Source organism: Rhamphochromis sp. 'chilingali' (genome assembly GCF_963969265.1).
Source record: "Rhamphochromis sp. 'chilingali' genome assembly, chromosome: 15".
Classification (NCBI taxonomy): domain Eukaryota; kingdom Metazoa; phylum Chordata; class Actinopteri; order Cichliformes; family Cichlidae; genus Rhamphochromis; species Rhamphochromis sp. 'chilingali'.
The window spans coordinates 19,204,902-19,223,845 of NC_137942.1; the positions used below are offsets into that span (position 1 = coordinate 19,204,902).

Sequence of the window (18,944 nt, forward strand, 5' to 3'; positions counted from 1 at the left end):
GAAGGTGACATTTTGGCTCTAATTTTGCCATTTCCATGCCTCGAACTTTTGCGAACTCCTCCTTGGGGTTTCATTTCATAACCTTCAAATTTGGACAGTGTCAACTACACCCTTGTGCCATGTTAAATTGCGGAGCTTTTGAGTTTTCACAATACTATGAGGCCGTGGCGCCATGGCGAATTTCGATGACTCGCCATCAAAATCTTATTGCCTCTCATTTTGTCATACATTTTCTGACCTTGACCAAAGTGAACACATATGATAAGGCTCCACCCCTGAACATATTTCAACTGCCATATTTGACATCAAGGACAGCGCCACCTAGTGGGAACAGGAAATGTCATGTTTTACACTTTGGGGTACAGTATAGTGATGGGTGACATCTGCAGCCTCAAATTTCTCCAGGAAAGCCTTAAGGAGTTGGTCTTGGGTTACAGTGAAAACTATGAGTTTTCGCAAAAGGGTGTGACCCCAGCAGCATGGCGAACTTTGATGTCACGCCATGAAGAAACAAATTAGTATAACTCAATGAAATCCAGTCTGATCAGTACCAGACTTTACAGGCATGATGTCAGACCCGCCCTGAACAGATTGATGTGCCCATTGTCGGAAATACGGACAGCGCCACCTAGTGGCAACAGGAAATGTCATGGCTTTAACTTTGTTGTACTGATTTTCACAGGTTGATCGTGGCCACCTCAAAAGCGGTGAATATCACCATCAGTCCCTCGTGATGCTTCAGTGCAAAAATTGTGACTTTAAACTGAACGGCGCACCCTGGTGGCAACGCGGTTCATCATGAAAGATGAAGTGGCTTTTGAGGGGCTTGGAAAGTTCATAGAGGCTTGAAATTTGGCACACACCTCCAAATGGATGAAGGCATTGTTGTTATGTAACCATTTTCCTTGAATAGCGCAAAATGGCTCCACAGCGCCCCCTACAATATTTCAAAACCACAGCCCCTGCTCTGTGTTCTATGTATGATTCTGAAACCTGGTAAGCTTATAGGAGATATCAAGATGTACAAAAAAGTCTCTTGGAGCAATATCCCAAATCCAACAGGAAGTCAGCCATTTTAAAATTAATGTGTAATTTTGATGACATTTTCCCCCCTTTTCAGGCCTCATACTTTGACGAACTCCTCCAAGGGATTTCATCATATTGAAGCATTCTTCAGTGTGTAGAATCTAAAGACCTTTGTGATGTTAAATTGCGAAGCTTTTTCCGTTCAGGGAAACGGGGTGGTCATGGCGGCACGTAGAGTTTCAATCACTCGCAAAAAGCAGTAATCTGCTGTCACTAAAAAACACAATGTCCAATCTCTCCCAAAGGTCGCAGGTGTGATGAGACTCGAGCTTGGAAATGTTTGTTATGCTATTTGTCAATAATGGTTAGAGCGCCACCTAGTGGCATGACTATAATCCTGGTTGAATAAGATGAAATGTTAGCTGGTGATTAAAAGCATGAAATCCATCAATGTGACATCACATCGGACGTGCCGGTTTGAGGTGTTGGCAGTGGCTCGACGTGCCGGGGGTGCGAGGGCCCTCATAACGCTGCTTGCAGCTTTAATGTTTCCATTGTAACACCTCCAGATTTGAAATAGAAACACTCATTTTTAACACTCGATTTTAACTACTATCATTTTACACCTCAGAGTTACATTAAAAGAATGTGACTCTGCTTAGAGTAAAATTAACTCTACTTTTGCAAGGAGACTATTAACACCAAAAAATTTAACACTTTTGAATTTGCTGTGTAGCACACACTGTGAAATTTGAATTGCTTCCCAAAAAAGTTAATCCTGCCTTAAACATGCAAAGAGATAATGCAAATACAGTCACTGTGCACCATTTGTAGCAGACATGTTCAAGGATTGCAATTAAAATAGCCCATTATTTAATCACTGCTTATCTTATGCACTGTATCGTGCATACATATATATACACTGTGTATCTGTTTCCCTTTATCATAGCTTTTCGATCTAATCTTGGTCAAATCCATAGTCTTCTTCCTTGCTAACAAGTTTATTATATGACCTTATTATATGACCAGCGACAAGTCGAAGTTAAACAGTCAAATGTGTGATAAAGGATAAACAAGTGCCTATAAGTAATTATTATTAGTCAGTTCAGATTGTTCATCAAATTTTCTCTTTCTTATTAGTGTTTGTAGCATTTAATGTCATGTTTCCTTGGCAGTGCTGTTTTTGTGAGTCAATCAATGTGGATAATGGAAAGTAAAGGCAACAATCAATACTACTTTACTAGTTGACAAGATAAATTTTAAAAAATACACTTCTCTTTTTGTTTTGTTACTTCTGGGAGGGTTTTGATAAGTCATATAGGACAAATTTGTACACGTGTTCTAAGGCCCATGTCAAGGTATGTTCTTGTTATGGTCAGAGCCTGCAATTCAAGCACATGTGACACATTCTTGGGTTTCTTTTGTCTCTAATATTGTGTGTGTGTGTGTGTGTGTGTGTGTGTGTGTGTGTGTGTGTGTGTGTGTGTGTGTGTGTGTGTGTGTGTGTGTGTGTGTGTGTGTGTGTGTATAATGTATATCTAATATAAATGAAACAGGGTTGAATTAAACTGCTCCACAGAGCAGGCTATCATTGTAATCACTCGCTAAATCCTCTGTTACACACTAAATGCTATTGACATACAGGTACTATGAGGGATATTTTATGTCTCTTTAATTGCTTCTCACACAGGCAAATTGCATTTATTCACAAAATGAATATTTAAAACTAATAAAACCCTAAAACACACATTTTACTAGTTTATTAGTGCAGATTGTGGATATCATCTTACACACGTGTTTGAAAATGTTGCGTTAAAGGTAGTGCCACTTTCTGGAAATATTTTCCTCGGTGGATGAGTAGTGGGGTGGTAGAAACTCTTAAACAAGATAAACTGGTGAATACAAGGGAACAAGCGGAACCCTTCAAAGGGACTGGTAGGAACCAATGTCTACAGTAAATGTTTCCTATTGACCATAGAGGCAAACGGAACAAGTGCAATTGGAGTGCACACAGCGGTAAGACGGTATATAATCATTTATGAGCCGATATTTCATATTTAGTCTTTTTAATTTCCAATATTTTTTGCATTGGTCGAAGATGGATAGGTCTCATGAGTTTACAGTGTTCCTGCTTGTTTTCACAGTTAGCTACAGACCGCAGCTACAGCTGCTTGCAAAATGTGGTGCTGCTAAAGCTAACGTACAAAGATATAAACATCAGTTACACCTCGTTTCGTATAACTTTAGCCTAATTTAACTTTAGTCAGTCTTTCTTGTAATATTACAAATGAGTCATGGAAGGGGGATAGGTTTCCTTTATTCTGCCGCGTTTGTTTTAATCCTAAAATTGTCATAACTTGCTGAAAACGCTTATAAAGCATTATTTGAATGTCTTCGTGCAGGGATATCGTACCTTCACAGACCTTTTCGGTTCTCTGTTTCTCAGCTGGATAATCTGAGTTAAAAATAAACACAAACTGACTGAATTATATATTATTATGTATTATCTTATTAGTATCATTACTCTGTTTTCGTAACGGTGTGTCCACCTCGCCTAAAGCAGCTGTTGATGTGGTGTCGTAAATCCAGAGACTGACAACCAACCATGACATCACTGGTAAGCTTTCATTTGACAACACAAAAGTATGTCTTTATTTTCTTTTGATAATTTGATCCACTCTTGTGCTATGTTTAATGCCGTGAATCTACAGTGTTGTGCAAAAGTCTTGAGCCATCCCTCATTTCTCCATGTTTTTTTTCCAAGTAGCCAGAATTAATTGTATTTTTAAGTGGTCTTTGGAAACAGTTCTCCAGGCTTTCTGACGGAGTTTTCTTTGGCTGCTTCGTAAACTCATTTTCAGTCCAGTCCTTGCACCTAATTATTTTCAGAGGAGTTGCTTTTTGTTTTTTGTTTTTTTGTTGGTCGGTTTGTTTGTCAACCACTTAACACTGACCTATTATTCAAGCATGAAAGAGGCAGGTAACACAAAAGATTATCCAGTGTTGTACCTCATTACAGTTCGGCTCATTTCAGTTTGGCTAATTCCAGTTTCCCTTTTTTTTTCTCTCTCTTTTTTCTCTTTCTAAAAACTACATTGACAGCAGATGCAAAAAAAATATTCACTTTTTCCAGTGCTTTTCTCGCTTTTATTTGTCTCCATAGTCTTCCTTGAAAATGCTTTGATCCTTTGTGGTCTTCTTTACATTGTCCAATCAGGTTGGCAATGATTTTAAGTGTCTGATTAGGTTTGTTGTCAAAAAATGAGCTTTGGACGTTCTTCTGGAAGCCTGGGGAACTATTACAGAAGACATCTTGGAAGAAATGACAAGAAAGCTTGGATAAGAGAGTTCAGGCTGTGTTGAAGAATTAAGCAAATTATACTAAATATTGACTTTAAAGTTTGTTACAATTGTACAAACTCCATTTTTACCTTATATGTGGTTTGAGTAAGTTATTGCATTTCCATTTTACTTGTAAATATAAAGGAAGAGACTCAAGACTTTTGAGCTGTACTGGTCCGACATGGCTTTCATGGTGTGCACATTATTCAAATGTGACAGGCTTCCAACAAGAACACTTTTTCTCTTACAGGGAAGCAGCAGCAGCACCTCAACCACAGAATACATCGTGCGTGTCCCCAAGTGAGTAACACATGTAAATATCCAAAGAGATTTGTGTGCACAGGACTTGCCTTATGTCACTGTTTTGCATGTGTTCATGTGTGTTTTGGTCATTCTAGGTGTCACTTGAAGACGTGCATGTGCATGACTATTAGAAGATGATTGTGACGCAAATGAATTGAGCTCAGTTATGTTGCACAATAACTCACTATATTCTTCTTTTTTTTTTCTTTGCATAGAAACACTAGCAAGAAGTACAATATAATGGCTTTCAATGCAGGGGACAGAGTCAACTGTTCAACATGGACACAGGTGGGCTTCATACTTTAACTACACCTCACAGACAAAGCTTAGGTTTTCAGTATGACAGAGCTAGAGTTGATATGAGAAAGGAATATCAGCCAGTCTTATTCGCCTTAAACAAAAAAAAAGAGCGAGAAAGATGTGATAAATTTAGGAATGAGTAGGCTGGGGTTTGTTTTTTTTTTCACTTTTCCATTGCTCTTTCTCCTTTCCCCAGGCTCGTATGGAAAGAGATATGAGTGCTCGGAAGATATATGGGGAGGAAGAGACCCCTGAAGGCGCAGCAGGTAGTGAGTTTGGCAAAAAGCAGCGCGAGGAAGCTCGTCGGAAGAAGTTTGGTATCGTCACGCGTGAATTCAAAGTGGAGGACCAGCCCTGGATTCTCAAGGTTAATGGTAAAGCTGGCAAGAGGTGAGTAGAGAGACTCCCTCTGAGTTACTCTCCAAAAGTGTTGGTAATGCAAGATAAAATTATGTATTATAAGAGTTATTATTTAGAGAAATCTCGGTGACTTGATGTCTGTAAAGAATGTTTTTTTTTTTTGTTTTTTTTTTTAAGGTTCAAAGGTATAAAGAAGGGTGGCGTTACAGAAAATGCATCCTACTACATCTTCACGCAGTGTCCCGATGGAGCTTTCGAGGCTTTTCCTGTTCACGGCTGGTACAACTTTACACCACAGGCCAAACACCGAACTCTGACTGCTGAGGAGGCTGAGGAGGAGTGGGGCAGGTGAAAGGGAAAGGACGGGGGTGGTTTGGGATTAAAAGTGATGAAGAAAAATGAGTACTTAAAAAATAAGTACTCAGTTGACCCTAGATGTTAATTGTTTGATTTTAAGACAGTCACCCTCTGTTTTTCTAGGCGGAACAAGGTGGTGAATCACTTTAGCATCATGCTTCAGAGACGTCTTCGAGAGCAGGAGCGGGGTGAGGAAGACGAAGACGAAGGAGAAAAATCTGGGAAGAAGAAAAAGAAGGGGGGCGGAAGAGGGGGTGACCTGCGCATTCATGACCTGGAGGACGAGCTGGAGATGAGCAGTGATGACAGTGACAGCAGTATGGGGGACGGTAAGGAGAAAGACACAACAAGAAGAAGAGACTATTGTAAAACGTCTCCGGCTTTCATCTTTTGATTTTCTTCCTTCAAACACTTTGGCTTTGTTGGACAGATGGAGAGAGCAAGCCAAAGGTAAAAAAAGATGCTGGGAAAGGAAAAGCAAAGAGAAAGAAGCAAAAGAGTAAAGACAACGAGGCTCTGGAAGACAGCGATGACGGAGACTACGAGGGCCTAGAAGTGGATTATATGTCAGATGAAAGCAGGTCAGATCCGTTACACGGTAGCACACAAAGACTCACACTGTATCAACAATGTTTGGGTTTTTTTTGTTGTTTTTTGTTTTATTTATTCATTTATTTTGTGTTTCAAATTTAGCTCAGAAGAAGAACCGGAAAAGGGAAAGCCTGTCAAAGCAGAGGAACACCCTAAAGGTCAGATCAATTTATTGTTAAAAATACTCAATAAAAGTGAAGCTATAAAACACAGTAAATGTAAATGGACGTGTACTTGGATGTTCACACAGTCTCACACACATTCATACAAACCCTAAAGGAACACAATCTGATGGATGCATCACAGGCGACTCACGGTTTCAACATGCTGATTGGTAGACGCACCATTCTATCTTTTGCGGCACAGGCACCCCCAAACATATGATTTTATGCATACAGTGTCAAAAAATTTATTTTAGGCATTGAAAAGTTAGGTGAGTGGAAGGTGACCTAAGTAGACACAATCTTGAAAATGACTTAGGTCTCATATAACTTAGCTCCGCATCTGGACGAACGTTATGGCCAGATACCTGCCAGAAGTGTCTAGTTTTTCACTAATCAATGCATTTAGATTGTTTCTGAATATTTATCCTTTTGTAGGGATTGATGAAGAATCTGAAAGTGAGGAAGAGAGTGAGGAGGAGAAACAGAATGATGAGGAAGCAAAAGAGGAGGAAGAGGAGGAGGAAGGGAAGAAAACCCCAGTTCAAATGGAGAAGAAGAAGAAAAAAGGTAAAAAAAATTTAAAAAAAAGTCACAACACGTACTGTTGAATGGAGTATTTTAAAATATGTGAGCAATGTGTGTGTATGAGTAGTCAGATTTATGTTCTTGTGCTTCACAGACAGCAGTGGAGAATCAGACAGCTCAGATGACAGTGACATCGAAGGAGAGACGGCCTCTGCTCTGTTCATGGCGGTTAGTGTGCGTAACTGAACAAATTCACATTTATTTCTTTTTAAGCCAAATTAGTTTGTAATATATTTTCCTATCATTATCATAATTAACATCAGTACCGTTGTTGCTTAATAAAACAATGGCTCGACCAGTGTGCGACCAGTTTTGTAATGCTGAAGCTTTGGAGTATTTCATATTAGTGCGGATTGTTATTCTATATTGGAATTTTTCATTCTTTGTTTGCATTCTCATCAATTATCGTCTTTTCCTTCCTATCTCAGAAGAAACGCACACCTCCTAAACGTGCTGGTGGCCGTGGCTCTGCAGGCAGCTCCAGGACTGGTAGCCGTCCTGGAACTCCATCCTTAGACTCTGCCTCCACCTCGAACACACTCCGTGCTGCCGCCAGCAAGCTGGAGCAAGGTGATTTCTCAGAAAGCCCACACAAATGCTCATACGTTCACAGTATAGTGTACATACGTAGATATATGCAGGACCTTCACAAGTAGCTTTCTACTCTCAAATCTTCTCTTTTTGTTATTCCATTCCAAACAAACTTGTCTTCTCTGTCTTGTCTCCAGGTAAGAGACAAGGTCCTAGCATCGACTCACCTGCTGCCAAAAAGCTTAAGATGGAACCCAGCACCCAGAGCCCTGTTCCCTCTGGGAAGAGCACACCTCAACCCCAATCAGGCAAATCCACCCCAAGCTCAAGGTAAGGTCCAGGTTTTTTTTTTTCTTCAATACAGTTTCATAGACACACAGTTATTTCTTCCTGCTTGTCTTACGATTCAGAAGGCTAACATAAATACACCAATAGATATATAATGTAAATATGAGTGTTAAACTGTATTCTTTACTTTTCATTCACCCCACAGTGATGTGCAGCTGACAGAGGAAGCAGTCCGCCGCTACCTGATCCGTAAACCAATGACCACTAAAGACTTGTTGAAGAAGTTCCAGACTAAGCGCACCGGCCTGAGCAGTGAGCAGACTGTCAACGTGCTGGCACAGATCCTTAAGCGCCTCAATCCAGAGCGCAAGAACATAAACGACAAAATGCACTTCTACCTCACTGAATAACCAAAGGAACAGAGGGATGTTGTGGTTGTAGAAGTGGTGAAGTGCTAAAACTGACCCTCTTTTGTTCAAAGGTTATAGTGTTTTCAATAAAACCCATGGAAGAATAGTCTGCACAGGTTGTTCTGTGATATGCCACAGCACAGGAAGCTAGACCCGCCTTCAGCAGAAGTCACCTTAAAGCGGACTTATTTTGTCAGTTTTCTTTTCTGTATTTTTATTCTTGAACTCTAAAACAGTAAAATTGCTTTGCAAGATTTCCAGTTCAAAATATATACATGTAGATTTTTTTATCTTCCACTTTGCTGTAGTGCAGTTTATCCTTTGTTTTAGTTGCCTACCACTTCCTTGTAAGCTAACTTTGTTTTGATTGGCTGCCCCTCCTAAAAAAAAAAAAAAAAAAAAAAAGTTGTTTTACAGGGTTCTCATTTACATCAAAAATCCCAGAGAAGAAAAAAATGTGTATATAACAGAAAATAAGGAATAGTACAATAGGTTCCCTTTAAGTAACAGACTTGTCCATGAAATTATGTTGAATGAAAAATTTTGTTTTGACCTGATAGTTAAAACCTGATAGTTCTGTTTTTTTTTTTTTTTTTTGTTTGTTTTTAATTCCTTGCATAGAAATTTTTTTCTAATAAAACTATTCTTATGTAAGGATTTGAGTTTTTGTACCTCCTTCAATGTTAAAAAAAACCTTTTGTCCTTTAAGGACAAAACTGGGCAGTTTTATTTTTTTGTCAGTTTATCAAATCACTTGTTCCTGAAAGTACTTTAATATAAACAGATTTATTAAACACACTTCACATTAAACATCTAAATATGTATGTGTGTTGCTTAGAGTGAAAATAATTCAAAGAAAGCATTAAAAAGAAATGGCAGCAACTAACATTCACTTCTTACTTTGGGTGCTTGTTGTTCATGAAGTATAGTTGGGCACAGAACACGCATCGATTGTTTATTTTGTCCTCCCTCTGTAAAGACAAAGATTACCCTGAAATAGGGTGCATGCAAATATTTTTGAAAGCTCATTTGCATAACTATCAGGAAGCTAAGACTGTCTTTTGCAAAACCTTAGTTTGCTGCTTTGTTTACTGTCCTGGGATAACCTTTATCACGTAAAAGGAAGCTACTATTTTGACACAACTGGTAGGCAGCAAGTAACTTTATTATTTTAATGATGAAAAAGTACAGCACTTAAAATGCCAATACTGTTAAAGGGATGTAAAAGTGATTTGTGTGCAGTGTTGTCTGAGGTTTCTCATCTTCCTCGTCTTTGTGAGTTTACATAGATTGTAGTGCGATTTGAAGCAAAAACACTTCTATTGTACACCAATTTCAAACCTTTTATTTCAAAAAGTCTTGAAAGAGTAGTTGTCAAACAATTAAATGAACATTTTTCAAACGAATTGTTTACTTTAAAATCTTTTAGTCAGGATTTAGAGTGCAGAATGGCACAGAAACTGCACCAGTTAAAGTCTTATGGCCTCTTGACTATTAACTGCTTGGCCTGCAAGACCTTATTGCAGCATTCAATATCACTGACCAAATATGTTACGGCAGAGATTAGAACACACTGTTGGTATCAAGAGTACTGTAGTGAATCACATGTATCACACATGTAGATTATAGTTTTTTCATGTGAACGAGGAGCCTCTTTTCACACACAAAAGCTATTCAGGGAGTTCAACAGGGTTCTGTGATGGGACCAGTACTTTTTTATATTATACATGCTTTCATTAGGTAATATTTTTAGAAAACATTGGGTACATTTTCTTTGCTATGGAGATGATACCCAGTTTTATCTATCTATGAACCTATGTGATCTGGCTCCATTTATCTTAATGACCTCATAGTAGCATTTCACTCCAATAGAGCACTTCACTCTCAGACTGCAGGCTTACTTGTGGGCCCTAGGACATTTGAAAATAGAATGGGAGGCAGAACCTTCAGCTATCAGACCTCTCTTCTGGGAGACCAGCTCCCAGTTTGGAAGTTTAGAAACTTTCATTTCTGACAAAACATATAGGTATGTCTAGATTAGGTGACCCCCTGAATCCTCCTTTAGTTGTGTTGTAATAGGTCTAGGCTGCTGGGAGGCTTCCCTCGATCTATTGAGTGCTTCTTCTTCAAGCTGCTCTTTTCACTTGTCTGTCTTTATACATCACTTCTGTATTTAGTCATTAGCAATTCTTAAACTCTGCCCATCACTCCTGTAGTTTACCTTTTGTCCTCTTTCTCTTCGCTCTCTTCTTTTTTTCTCTCACCTCCACCCAGTGACAGTAGATGGCTGCCCCTCCCTGAGCCTGGTTGTGCTTGAATTTGTCCCTAAGTCACCAAGTGCTTGCTCATAGAGGGTTGTGTGATTGTTAGGGTTTCATTCTAATACTGTATCTTGCAAAATTAAGTGCCTTGAGGTGACTGTTGTTGTGAATTGGCACAATATAAATACAATTTAATTGAAATATATTTGCATTGCACCAGCTCAAACCAGGATAGACTCTACAATATCAGAGCAAGAACCCCCAAAATCACAAAGCACCCTATGAACCGGCACTTGGCAACAGTCGAGAGAAGGAACTCCCTTTCATTAGGTTTATATGTGAGACAGAATCACACTCAGAGAAGAACAAACATCTGCCTTGGCCAGCTGGGAAAGAGAAGAAAGACCATGAACAACAAAAGACAAAATAAAACCTGAAGGATGGTATAGATAAAAGATACAACATGCAACAGAGCATTCAAAAAAAAAAATCACATGGGTATGGAAGAAGTGGTCAGGGCATCCCGGGAAGCCCCTCCACAGCCTGCGTCTAGAGCCCCTGTTTGAAAAATATAAACATGATAATTAGCACATCACAGACATCGTCTTTAAAGACGCATTTTACCTTTTAATCCCAGGCCCAGAAGTTCTGTAACCACCACGTCTTTGAATGAGACCTAATCCCCATTCCTCTCTGCAATATACTATTATATTGACTCCCCGACTGTGGTGTCATCAGTGTGTTGAAACCCAACTCATATGCAGTCATTACAATAAAATAAATAATTTAGTACAGTCTTCTTTACCTGTGTTAAAAGACTAAAGAAGTACATAAGGAGTATTTGTCTAAACTAGGGTTGCCCAGGAAGTCATGTTTAAGTACTTTATGTCTTGATCCCTTTCATTTAGGATCAACGAATAGAGTGCGGTTCCTCCTGCAATGAATTTGCCTTATCAGAGAAGATGTGCTGCTGCCACTAGATGGCAGCAGCACATGTTGATCAGTTGATCAGAATCAGAATACTTTATTGATCCCTAGGGGAAATTATAAACAATATAAACATTAAAGTGCATTTTTAGGCAAACCATTGAGCAGAAGGACACACTGTTTTCAATTAGAACATTAGATGTTAGTGTAGTGATGTCAGTACTTAAAGAATTGGAGTAAAGTGCTGTTGTTTCACAGCACTTCACTCCAAGTGTTGTCCAGCTGCGTATTTGTGTAATTTGTTCCTAATTATATTCATTAATAAACCATTTTTTGAGTTCTCACACAGTGTTCAGTTAAAAGTTTTTAAACATTCAAGATCATAATTTTATTTGCTAAGGTACATTGGAAATGTTTCACAAAGAGACTGTATTATACAGAATTAGAAAAGCGCAACAAAGTGATGAAATTATTGTATAAATACACAAATCTGAAACAACATTTTAAAGGTGAACCGAAAACAACATTCAGATACGTTTAAATCCGACGTCTTCGGCAAGATCCAGTGCAAATTTAGAAGAATGCCATTTAAATTGAATCAATTTATAGTCTTTTTCAACAGCATGACCAGAAGAGCGTCACGTCCAATAAACATTCTAAACACACACATTTATAGTCGCTAATAAACTTGAAAGATCTTAGCCTTGATATCTCCATGAGTATCACTGGCAGAAACCTCAAAGTTGGACTTGATGATCTGCTGCTGTTATTAGAGCTGGAGCTTATCCTGGAAGGTTACGACAGATGACAGAAATGCGTCGCTGTCGAGGCACTCTCTGCCCGTTGAACACAGACTCCTCATTTTTCAGGATCTCATGAGTGAACTTATATCTGGCCTGGTCCCTGCACAGGTGTAAAAAGGACAGGGTGAACCTTTGTTAATTGCAAACTGCCACAGCTGCTTCTTTACTATAACCATTCAGCCTTGTGTATTAATCAAAATCTCAAACACGTCATATTTAGGAAACATTAAGACAGATATGAGGTAAATGCAGCACCTCAGTATGTAGAGGGAGCGTCGGGAAAGCAGCAGATCCAGCCATTCACTGGGTGTGTCCTCCTTCACTAAGCGCATAATACTGTCAGACAACAGACTCAACCCTGCAATGGTGCTTCCACAGAACTGGAAAAAGTTAGAGAGTAAGATCACCATGTGTGCAACTTTTTTTTTTAGAAAGCCACTGTGCAAAAATCCTGGCAAACCCACCTTGACACTGTCGATGTGGGGCTTGATGTAGCCAGTCTTGTCCAAATCTATAACGTGCACAGGGCCGAGGAGCTGGCTACATTCAGGAAATGCTGTAGATCGGACCCGATTCAAGATCTCCTCACATGCCGCGCCCCACCTCAGACGCTCAGTCTCTCTGTACCCGTGGATTGCCTAAATGTGCAGGAAAAACAAAGTCGGTCTCACAGCCTGTGTTACTCTGAAGAGAAAACAGTTCAACTACACTGATCAGTGACAGTGTTAGGTGTGAATACAGCTATAGCTCTGTGATGCAGTTAAAAACGAACTACTGTACTTTATGTTGTTTATCACTGAGGTCATAGGGGGGGTGTTGGACTGCATTACTGTCAGAAGTGTGTCTAATATTTTATCCTGCCTCATAAACGTTGTTGGGTTAGACAAACTATCAGAATCACTTCTAATCACAGTGCAGTAAACCACCTTCACCTACACCTTTTTAAATATTCAATACATTCAACTTTCCTAAAGTTTCAGTCAACAATGAACCTGACTTACATCGTCCCAGTGATCAAATTCGTAGCGTTTCTTCTTCAGGCCTGGGTCCAGCTCCCGCAGAAAAGCAGCCTCTTCTGCCTCAGTGATGAAGTCCGTCCTCACCTCCACCTGCGAGCGCAGCTTCTGCACCAGCTCCGGGCTGGAGCCCACCATTGGAGCTTCATCCCCGAGAGGTAACAGGCCACTGGTGGCCCCGGAGCTCAGACAGCGCGGGTTACCGGTGCAAAGAGCTGGCTTGTGGATTTGCTTTAACACAGCCAACAACACTTTCATCGTCCCTGTCGATGTATTATTAGTTAGTGTCCTTATAAAGCCCCCGTTTACCTTCAGCGGCGTTTCGGTCTTGTTGACATAAGTCAAGCAGATATGGGAGGCGCCATGTTGGAAACGCAAAGCATTGTGGGGCTCGAAGTCTTTTCTTTTTCAGTAAAACGCCGGAAAAACAAAATGTTTGACCTCCGTCATCTCAAAGATAATGCCACCCGTACCATGCAAACCATATAAAAGGATAAGAATGAAAATAAATTTACAAAAAATAGTATTACAAATTAGAGTTACAAAAAACCCTATAAAACATTATACAAAAGATATTCTATACAGATTTCTTTTTAAATATTTTATTTATTTATTTATTTTAATGGCGAACTGCTATGGTACCATGAGTGTTTGGATTTTTTCCCCTTATTAATAAACACCTTTATTACGAAACTGAAGTTTGGTGTTTATTGTGTTATCTTTAATATTTAATATTTAAATTTGTTTGATGATCTGAAACATTTAAGTGTGAGAAACATACAAAAAAAATTAAATCAGGAAGATGGAAAACACTTTACACATCACTGTATGTCCTTTAACCTGGGATAAACAGATTTCTAAGTCTGTGGAGGGAAAATAGTATGGTCAACAGTATCAGATCCTGTGGTCTGGTCTCATATATATGTGACCCATATGTCTAACACGCCTTCATGTACATTAATTCCAGCCACAGTTAAGGCTCAGTGAGAGCAAACTCTCTTACAGGTTTAATAAATACAGGGAACCATATGCTGCAATTTATCCATGTGAACACTGGAGGGAACTGAATGCCCATGATTACAAACTGAATCAGCTTAATCAGCACATTTCAACTAGTAAAAATGTTTAAGCCTCCACACAGGAGGTGGTGTTTTTCCCAATTTGTTCATCACTAACTGTATCAATAGTGTTTGACAAAATATACACAAAGATCTTTTTTTGTAATTGCCAGGCTTTAAATCTCTTAACCTGCTGCACAGGATTTTCATGACAACTTATGCAGAAACTGGATTAAGAAAAAAAAAAAGCTAACATAGAAAGTAATAAAAATGTATAAAAAGAGTTTATACAATTTCATTAATCCACTGAGTGACTCTGAATCTGTGCGAAATTTTGAAAGCTGTAAAAATGAAGAATGTGAAAAAAAAAAAAACCAGGAGAAAGGAGGGAGTTCATAGAGGAGATGATGACTTCATCCTCACTGGATAATCCCAAGGAGAAAAAAAATGCTTACTTGGCCTACTTACCACTAAGGTTAGCACGTCCACTCTCCTGCTCCCTCTTTTGGTTTGTATCCAGGCAAACTCTTATAGAAGGAAAGTGAGGTATTTCCTTTACCCCCACAAGAAGTACATTGCTTTTACATTGAAGTTAAATTGTGATTTAAATATGCAAAGATAAAGTGAAAAAGATGTTTCCATGTAGAGGACCACCTGCTTTACTCTACTTATAACTACCTTAATAATTCTGGATGTTTAAAAATGTAAAACGTGAGCTTCTTCTAGCACTGATAAACTTTAGTCCACCATCCTTCCTCCTACAGAGACAGATATGTGTGCACGTGATTCGAAACATCCGCATGAATCCCCTGCATAAAAAAGGTTAATTTGAGCTCCTTCTGTGAGCCTATAGTATTGGTCTCAGTCAGTGAACATCCACAATAACACACATATCTCCTCCTCATACAACTGATGTGATTCCCACTTCGTTGTTGGATGCCATGTTGCTGCCCCCAGCATTACATTCATCCAGCCATGACAAGCGTTATGAAGAGTGGGTTCATATTTCAATTCCCAGTTGGTGGACTCATTTAAAGGCTCTGTGATTCACTGAATTATCATGGGTCAGATTCTCCTGGAGGCATCACTATGCCTTCTGTTGAATCAGCCCCCCCCCCCCCCCCCCCCCCCCACACACACACACACACACACAGTTTTCTGAGGCTGAACACCTGAGTACTCAAATACCTCAGAATTCAGGTTATGTAAAGATGATGATGCTGTAACAACAGGAAAATAACACATTTGACCCTTAGAGCAATCTGTCGTTTTTTGTTTGCTGTGTATAATGTGAGCCAGTGTTACAGAGGTTTACATGAAAATCTGCGACTGGTCTGTGGAGTGCCGGGTTCAGCAGGGGCGGAGTGCTCTACATGCATCCAGCGATTGAATTATTCAGTCTTATGAATCATTGAGTCACGACACTCCTTTTTAGGTCCTCGCCTCTGAGCTGCAGCCTCACAGCTACCCGCTATTTGAACATCTGACAGAGGAAGAAAAACAACAGAGAACTATTCAGACATGTTCAATCTCTACGGATGGGATAGACTAGCTTTTGTGTGTGTTGCATTTACATCCATGATTCCATCATTTTTTAACAGGTTGACGAGTAATTCTGTCCTGATTATTCATCTTCCTTCTTTGACTAAAGTCAAACTTAATTTGGTTCTCTAGCCAGTTATGCAGAAACATAATTTTTTTTTCAAAGATGTCCGTGTTGTCCGTATTTGTGTATATTCTACAGTGCTGTGCAATTTGTATATGCACAAACATACATGAAAATAAAGTATAACAAGTAAAAACATTGTTTCTGTAATTCCAACACCTCCTGCTTTGCAATTTTTTTCTTCTTTTGTGCTTTTGCAAGAGGCTGCTAATAACAAAGAGTCTAAAAAGATGCAATTTAAAATTTGTTCATCCCTTGAGTTGAGGTGACATTTTGATGCTTGGATAATTCTGGGGTCAGTGTTCACAGAAAACAAACAACAACAATAAAAATTCCTCTAAAATGGTGCGGTACAAGGATTGGACTGACAATAAGTAAAAAGCAGCCATTGTCCAAAGAAAAACTTTGATCATAACAAAACCTGGAGAACTATTGCTGCAGACCAAGACAAATTCAAGACAGTATTAAAAGAAATGAGGCATATGTTGAGACTTTTGCACAGATTTTTGACCCCAAACTGAATTTAAAACACTACCTGAAGTTCTAAAAAAGCAGTCAGCATACTGCACTGACAATTACAAGCACTTAACAGGAAAAGTATGCGGGATAGTTGTGATATTTAACTTGATGGATTAAAAAACAATGCCCCTATGACAGATATGAACAATGTCAGCATCTTTACCATTGCACCTTCTTATGAAATTAATTATTACTGTGAACATCATATGAACTAAAGTCTGGGTTGCCCAAAACATCTTTCTTCCACTAAATGAGAGAGGTAAGGAAAAACGTGTGGTTTCAGTCATAGAAGTAAAATCACAATAAATACAGCCTGTTTATCATTTACCGCAGTCTTTTTTATAGAGACAGTTCATGTGCTCTGGTGAGGTAACAATGTTTTGTGCATGGGTGGCCTTGGTGTTGTTGCTCCGCAGTGCTTCTTATGCCGGCTGTGTGGAATAACAGGTTTGGACAGAAGGAGCTGCTCCTTAAAGCCTCTGGCACTGAACAGCAATAGATAATTTCACAGATCAACACACACAAGTGTAAATACACACATTTATGAACAAACACACACAGCATGTAACAGTCTAGAGGTTTTGGAAAGACAATGTTTCAAAAACAAGATTCAAATGACAATCATTAGTAACGTTATTTAAATGCTAACGCACATAACTCACAAGAAGGAAACGTAACAGCCGACACAGAGTATAATTATCTTATTAGGTTAATAATGAATAATGAATACATCATTGTGTTAACTAATCCCAACTCTGCATTTTGTCACAAGATATAAGGCGTAACGTCTTTGCCAAACTCACTTTCTTGTGTTTATTTAGAACAATAGGTTTGTGGTTTTGAATCTTGGCCAGGGATTCATTCACTAAGGATCCCCAAGCTAGGCCCTGCATGCTACCCCAGCCTACCTTGGGCAAGGGGTACTCAAGGGACATTGCCTGGCTTAACAGGTTCCGTGTTAGGTGTTGAGAAACTGGGACACATTGATGAGAAGTGGGCACATATGTACAAGAACTGAGAAGATCAAATTGATGGAATGCAACTAAGTGAGCTGACCCAGTGAGATCAAGGATTCAGATAGAGGAAGTTCAGCATGAAGAACATGTGCGGGAGGATGTTAGTCAATTAAGTGAGGTGCAGAAGGGCATCATGATGGACAGGTGCAGAATGAAAAAAAAAGTACAACAAGATGTTCATAGCAGAGGCTGAGGCATAGCTCTGGGCACTAGACTGAAGAGATATACCAGACAAGCAGAGGCCAAGAGAATAAACGCTCTTCAAAAATCCATTGAGGGTGTGCTCTCAGGTAAAAGGGTAGAATAGCACCAAGGCAGACCCAACAAGAGCTAAAAATGACAAATACTGGAAAAACATCTGTGAGAAGGAGGTGTCACACAACAAGTGGTTGGCGCCCCTAAGAGCAGACCACAGCAACCTCCAACAACAAGTCTCCAGAATAAAGAAAGGACCTGACATGATCCGTACCTACTGGCTGAAGAAGCTAACAGATCTCCATGATCACTGAGCACAAATATATGGTCTGCTAACAGCAGGTTCTCATCCACACAGAGCAGAACAGTTCTGATCATGAAGGATCCCAACAACTACTTGGCCATTACCAACCTCTCCACTACATTGAAGCTCTTCTCAGGCATCGTAGCAACCAAGATGAGTAGGCACATGAGTAATACATGAGCACAGCTCAGAAGGGCATTGCAAGTAACACCAAAAGGCCAAAGCACCAGCTCCTGGCTGACAGACTCTAAGGCAGTATCAGGCAGACCAACTTGGGCACTGCCCAGAGTGACTACAAGAAAGCCCACAACTCAGTGCCCCTGCACATGGCTACTGGAGTGCTTGGCGTTAAAAAAAAGAAAAACTTTGCTGTATTATTTTATCTGGTTACTTTTAAAAGAATCCAAAGATGATTTGTTTGTCTTTTCTTTTAAAATACACTAGAGCTAATCATTAATAAAAAAAGAAATTGATGCAAAATAGAGAATTACAACATATTTTTTTCCTTTGAAACTGTCACTCTCCTGTACTACTTACATATATTTTAAGTAAAAATATGAACCTGTGTGTATTTGAGGTCGGACTCAAATGCACACAAATGGCCTAATTCTAGAAAAAATGAAATAGTAAAATTTGAGAAATTATAAATTTGGAAGTACTACAATTAACTTTTCTTCTTCTGCTATGATAATGTTTCAGCACTTCCTTCATGATACAACAAAGGTGTTTCACATAGATCTTTATCTTTGTGTATTTGTGAAAATCACTTTACTCCCAATCGCCTAAATCATAACTATCATGAATAACCTCATAAAGTAAAGTAAATACCTCCCCCCACAAAAGGATACTGCAACAGACAGAAAGAAAATGGTAGAAACAAGCAAACAAAGCAACAAAAAAAAACAAGAAGTTAATTGAAGAA

The 18,944-nt window shown here is 39.2% G+C and overlaps 2 protein-coding genes across 5 annotated transcripts; one reads left to right on the forward strand and one right to left on the reverse strand.

Annotated features, from left to right (window-relative positions):
* The first annotated feature begins 2,977 nt into the window (after positions 1-2,977).
* Positions 2,978-8,678, forward strand: gtf2f1 (general transcription factor IIF, polypeptide 1). Of its 3 annotated transcripts, none has more exons than XM_080905147.1 (14): positions 2,978-3,042; positions 3,590-3,643; positions 4,619-4,668; positions 4,887-4,959; positions 5,168-5,361; positions 5,509-5,679; positions 5,812-6,017; positions 6,119-6,269; positions 6,382-6,437; positions 6,879-7,010; positions 7,123-7,202; positions 7,457-7,598; positions 7,757-7,889; positions 8,053-8,678. In XM_080905147.1, the coding sequence occupies exons 2-14, from the start codon at positions 3,632-3,634 to the stop codon at positions 8,255-8,257; spliced, it is 1,605 nt and encodes a 534-aa protein (XP_080761273.1). In that variant the 5' UTR covers positions 2,978-3,042; positions 3,590-3,631; the 3' UTR covers positions 8,258-8,678. The 3 variants fall into 3 exon arrangements, with proteins under 3 accessions (XP_080761273.1, XP_080761275.1, XP_080761274.1); XM_080905149.1 differs by having other exon boundaries at positions 7,123-7,196; XM_080905148.1 differs by having other exon boundaries at positions 3,009-3,042; positions 3,587-3,643.
* On the reverse strand, positions 8,630-13,632 carry alkbh7 (alkB homolog 7). Of its 2 annotated transcripts, XM_080905151.1 has the most exons (4): positions 13,250-13,632; positions 12,713-12,886; positions 12,504-12,628; positions 8,630-12,348 (listed from the first exon to the last, which is right to left on the reverse strand). In XM_080905151.1, the coding sequence occupies exons 1-4, from the start codon at positions 13,520-13,522 to the stop codon at positions 12,228-12,230; spliced, it is 693 nt and encodes a 230-aa protein (XP_080761277.1). In that variant the 5' UTR covers positions 13,523-13,632; the 3' UTR covers positions 8,630-12,227. The 2 variants fall into 2 exon arrangements, with proteins under 2 accessions (XP_080761277.1, XP_080761276.1); XM_080905150.1 differs by having other exon boundaries at positions 12,504-12,886.
* Positions 13,633-18,944: the final 5,312 nt, after the last annotated feature.

What these genes read in the sequence shown, in the direction of transcription:
- alkbh7 (XM_080905150.1), bottom strand. Translation starts at nt 13,522, where the DNA reads ATGAAAGTGTTGTTGGCTGTGTTAAAGCAAATCCACAAGCCAGCTCTT. An exon ending in AATTTGATCACTGGGACGAT is followed by an intron (nt 12,887 to 13,249) that starts GTAAGTCAGGTT and finishes CTGCACATTTAG; the next exon opens with GCAATCCACGGGTACAGAGA. An exon ending in CGCTCCCTCTACATACTGAG is followed by an intron (nt 12,349 to 12,503) that starts GTGCTGCATTTA and finishes ACACCTGTGCAG; the next exon opens with GGACCAGGCCAGATATAAGT.
- gtf2f1 (XM_080905147.1), top strand. An exon ending in TATATGTCAGATGAAAGCAG is followed by an intron (nt 6,270 to 6,381) that starts GTCAGATCCGTT and finishes TTTCAAATTTAG; the next exon opens with CTCAGAAGAAGAACCGGAAA. An exon ending in GGAGAAGAAGAAGAAAAAAG is followed by an intron (nt 7,011 to 7,122) that starts GTAAAAAAAATT and finishes TGTGCTTCACAG; the next exon opens with ACAGCAGTGGAGAATCAGAC.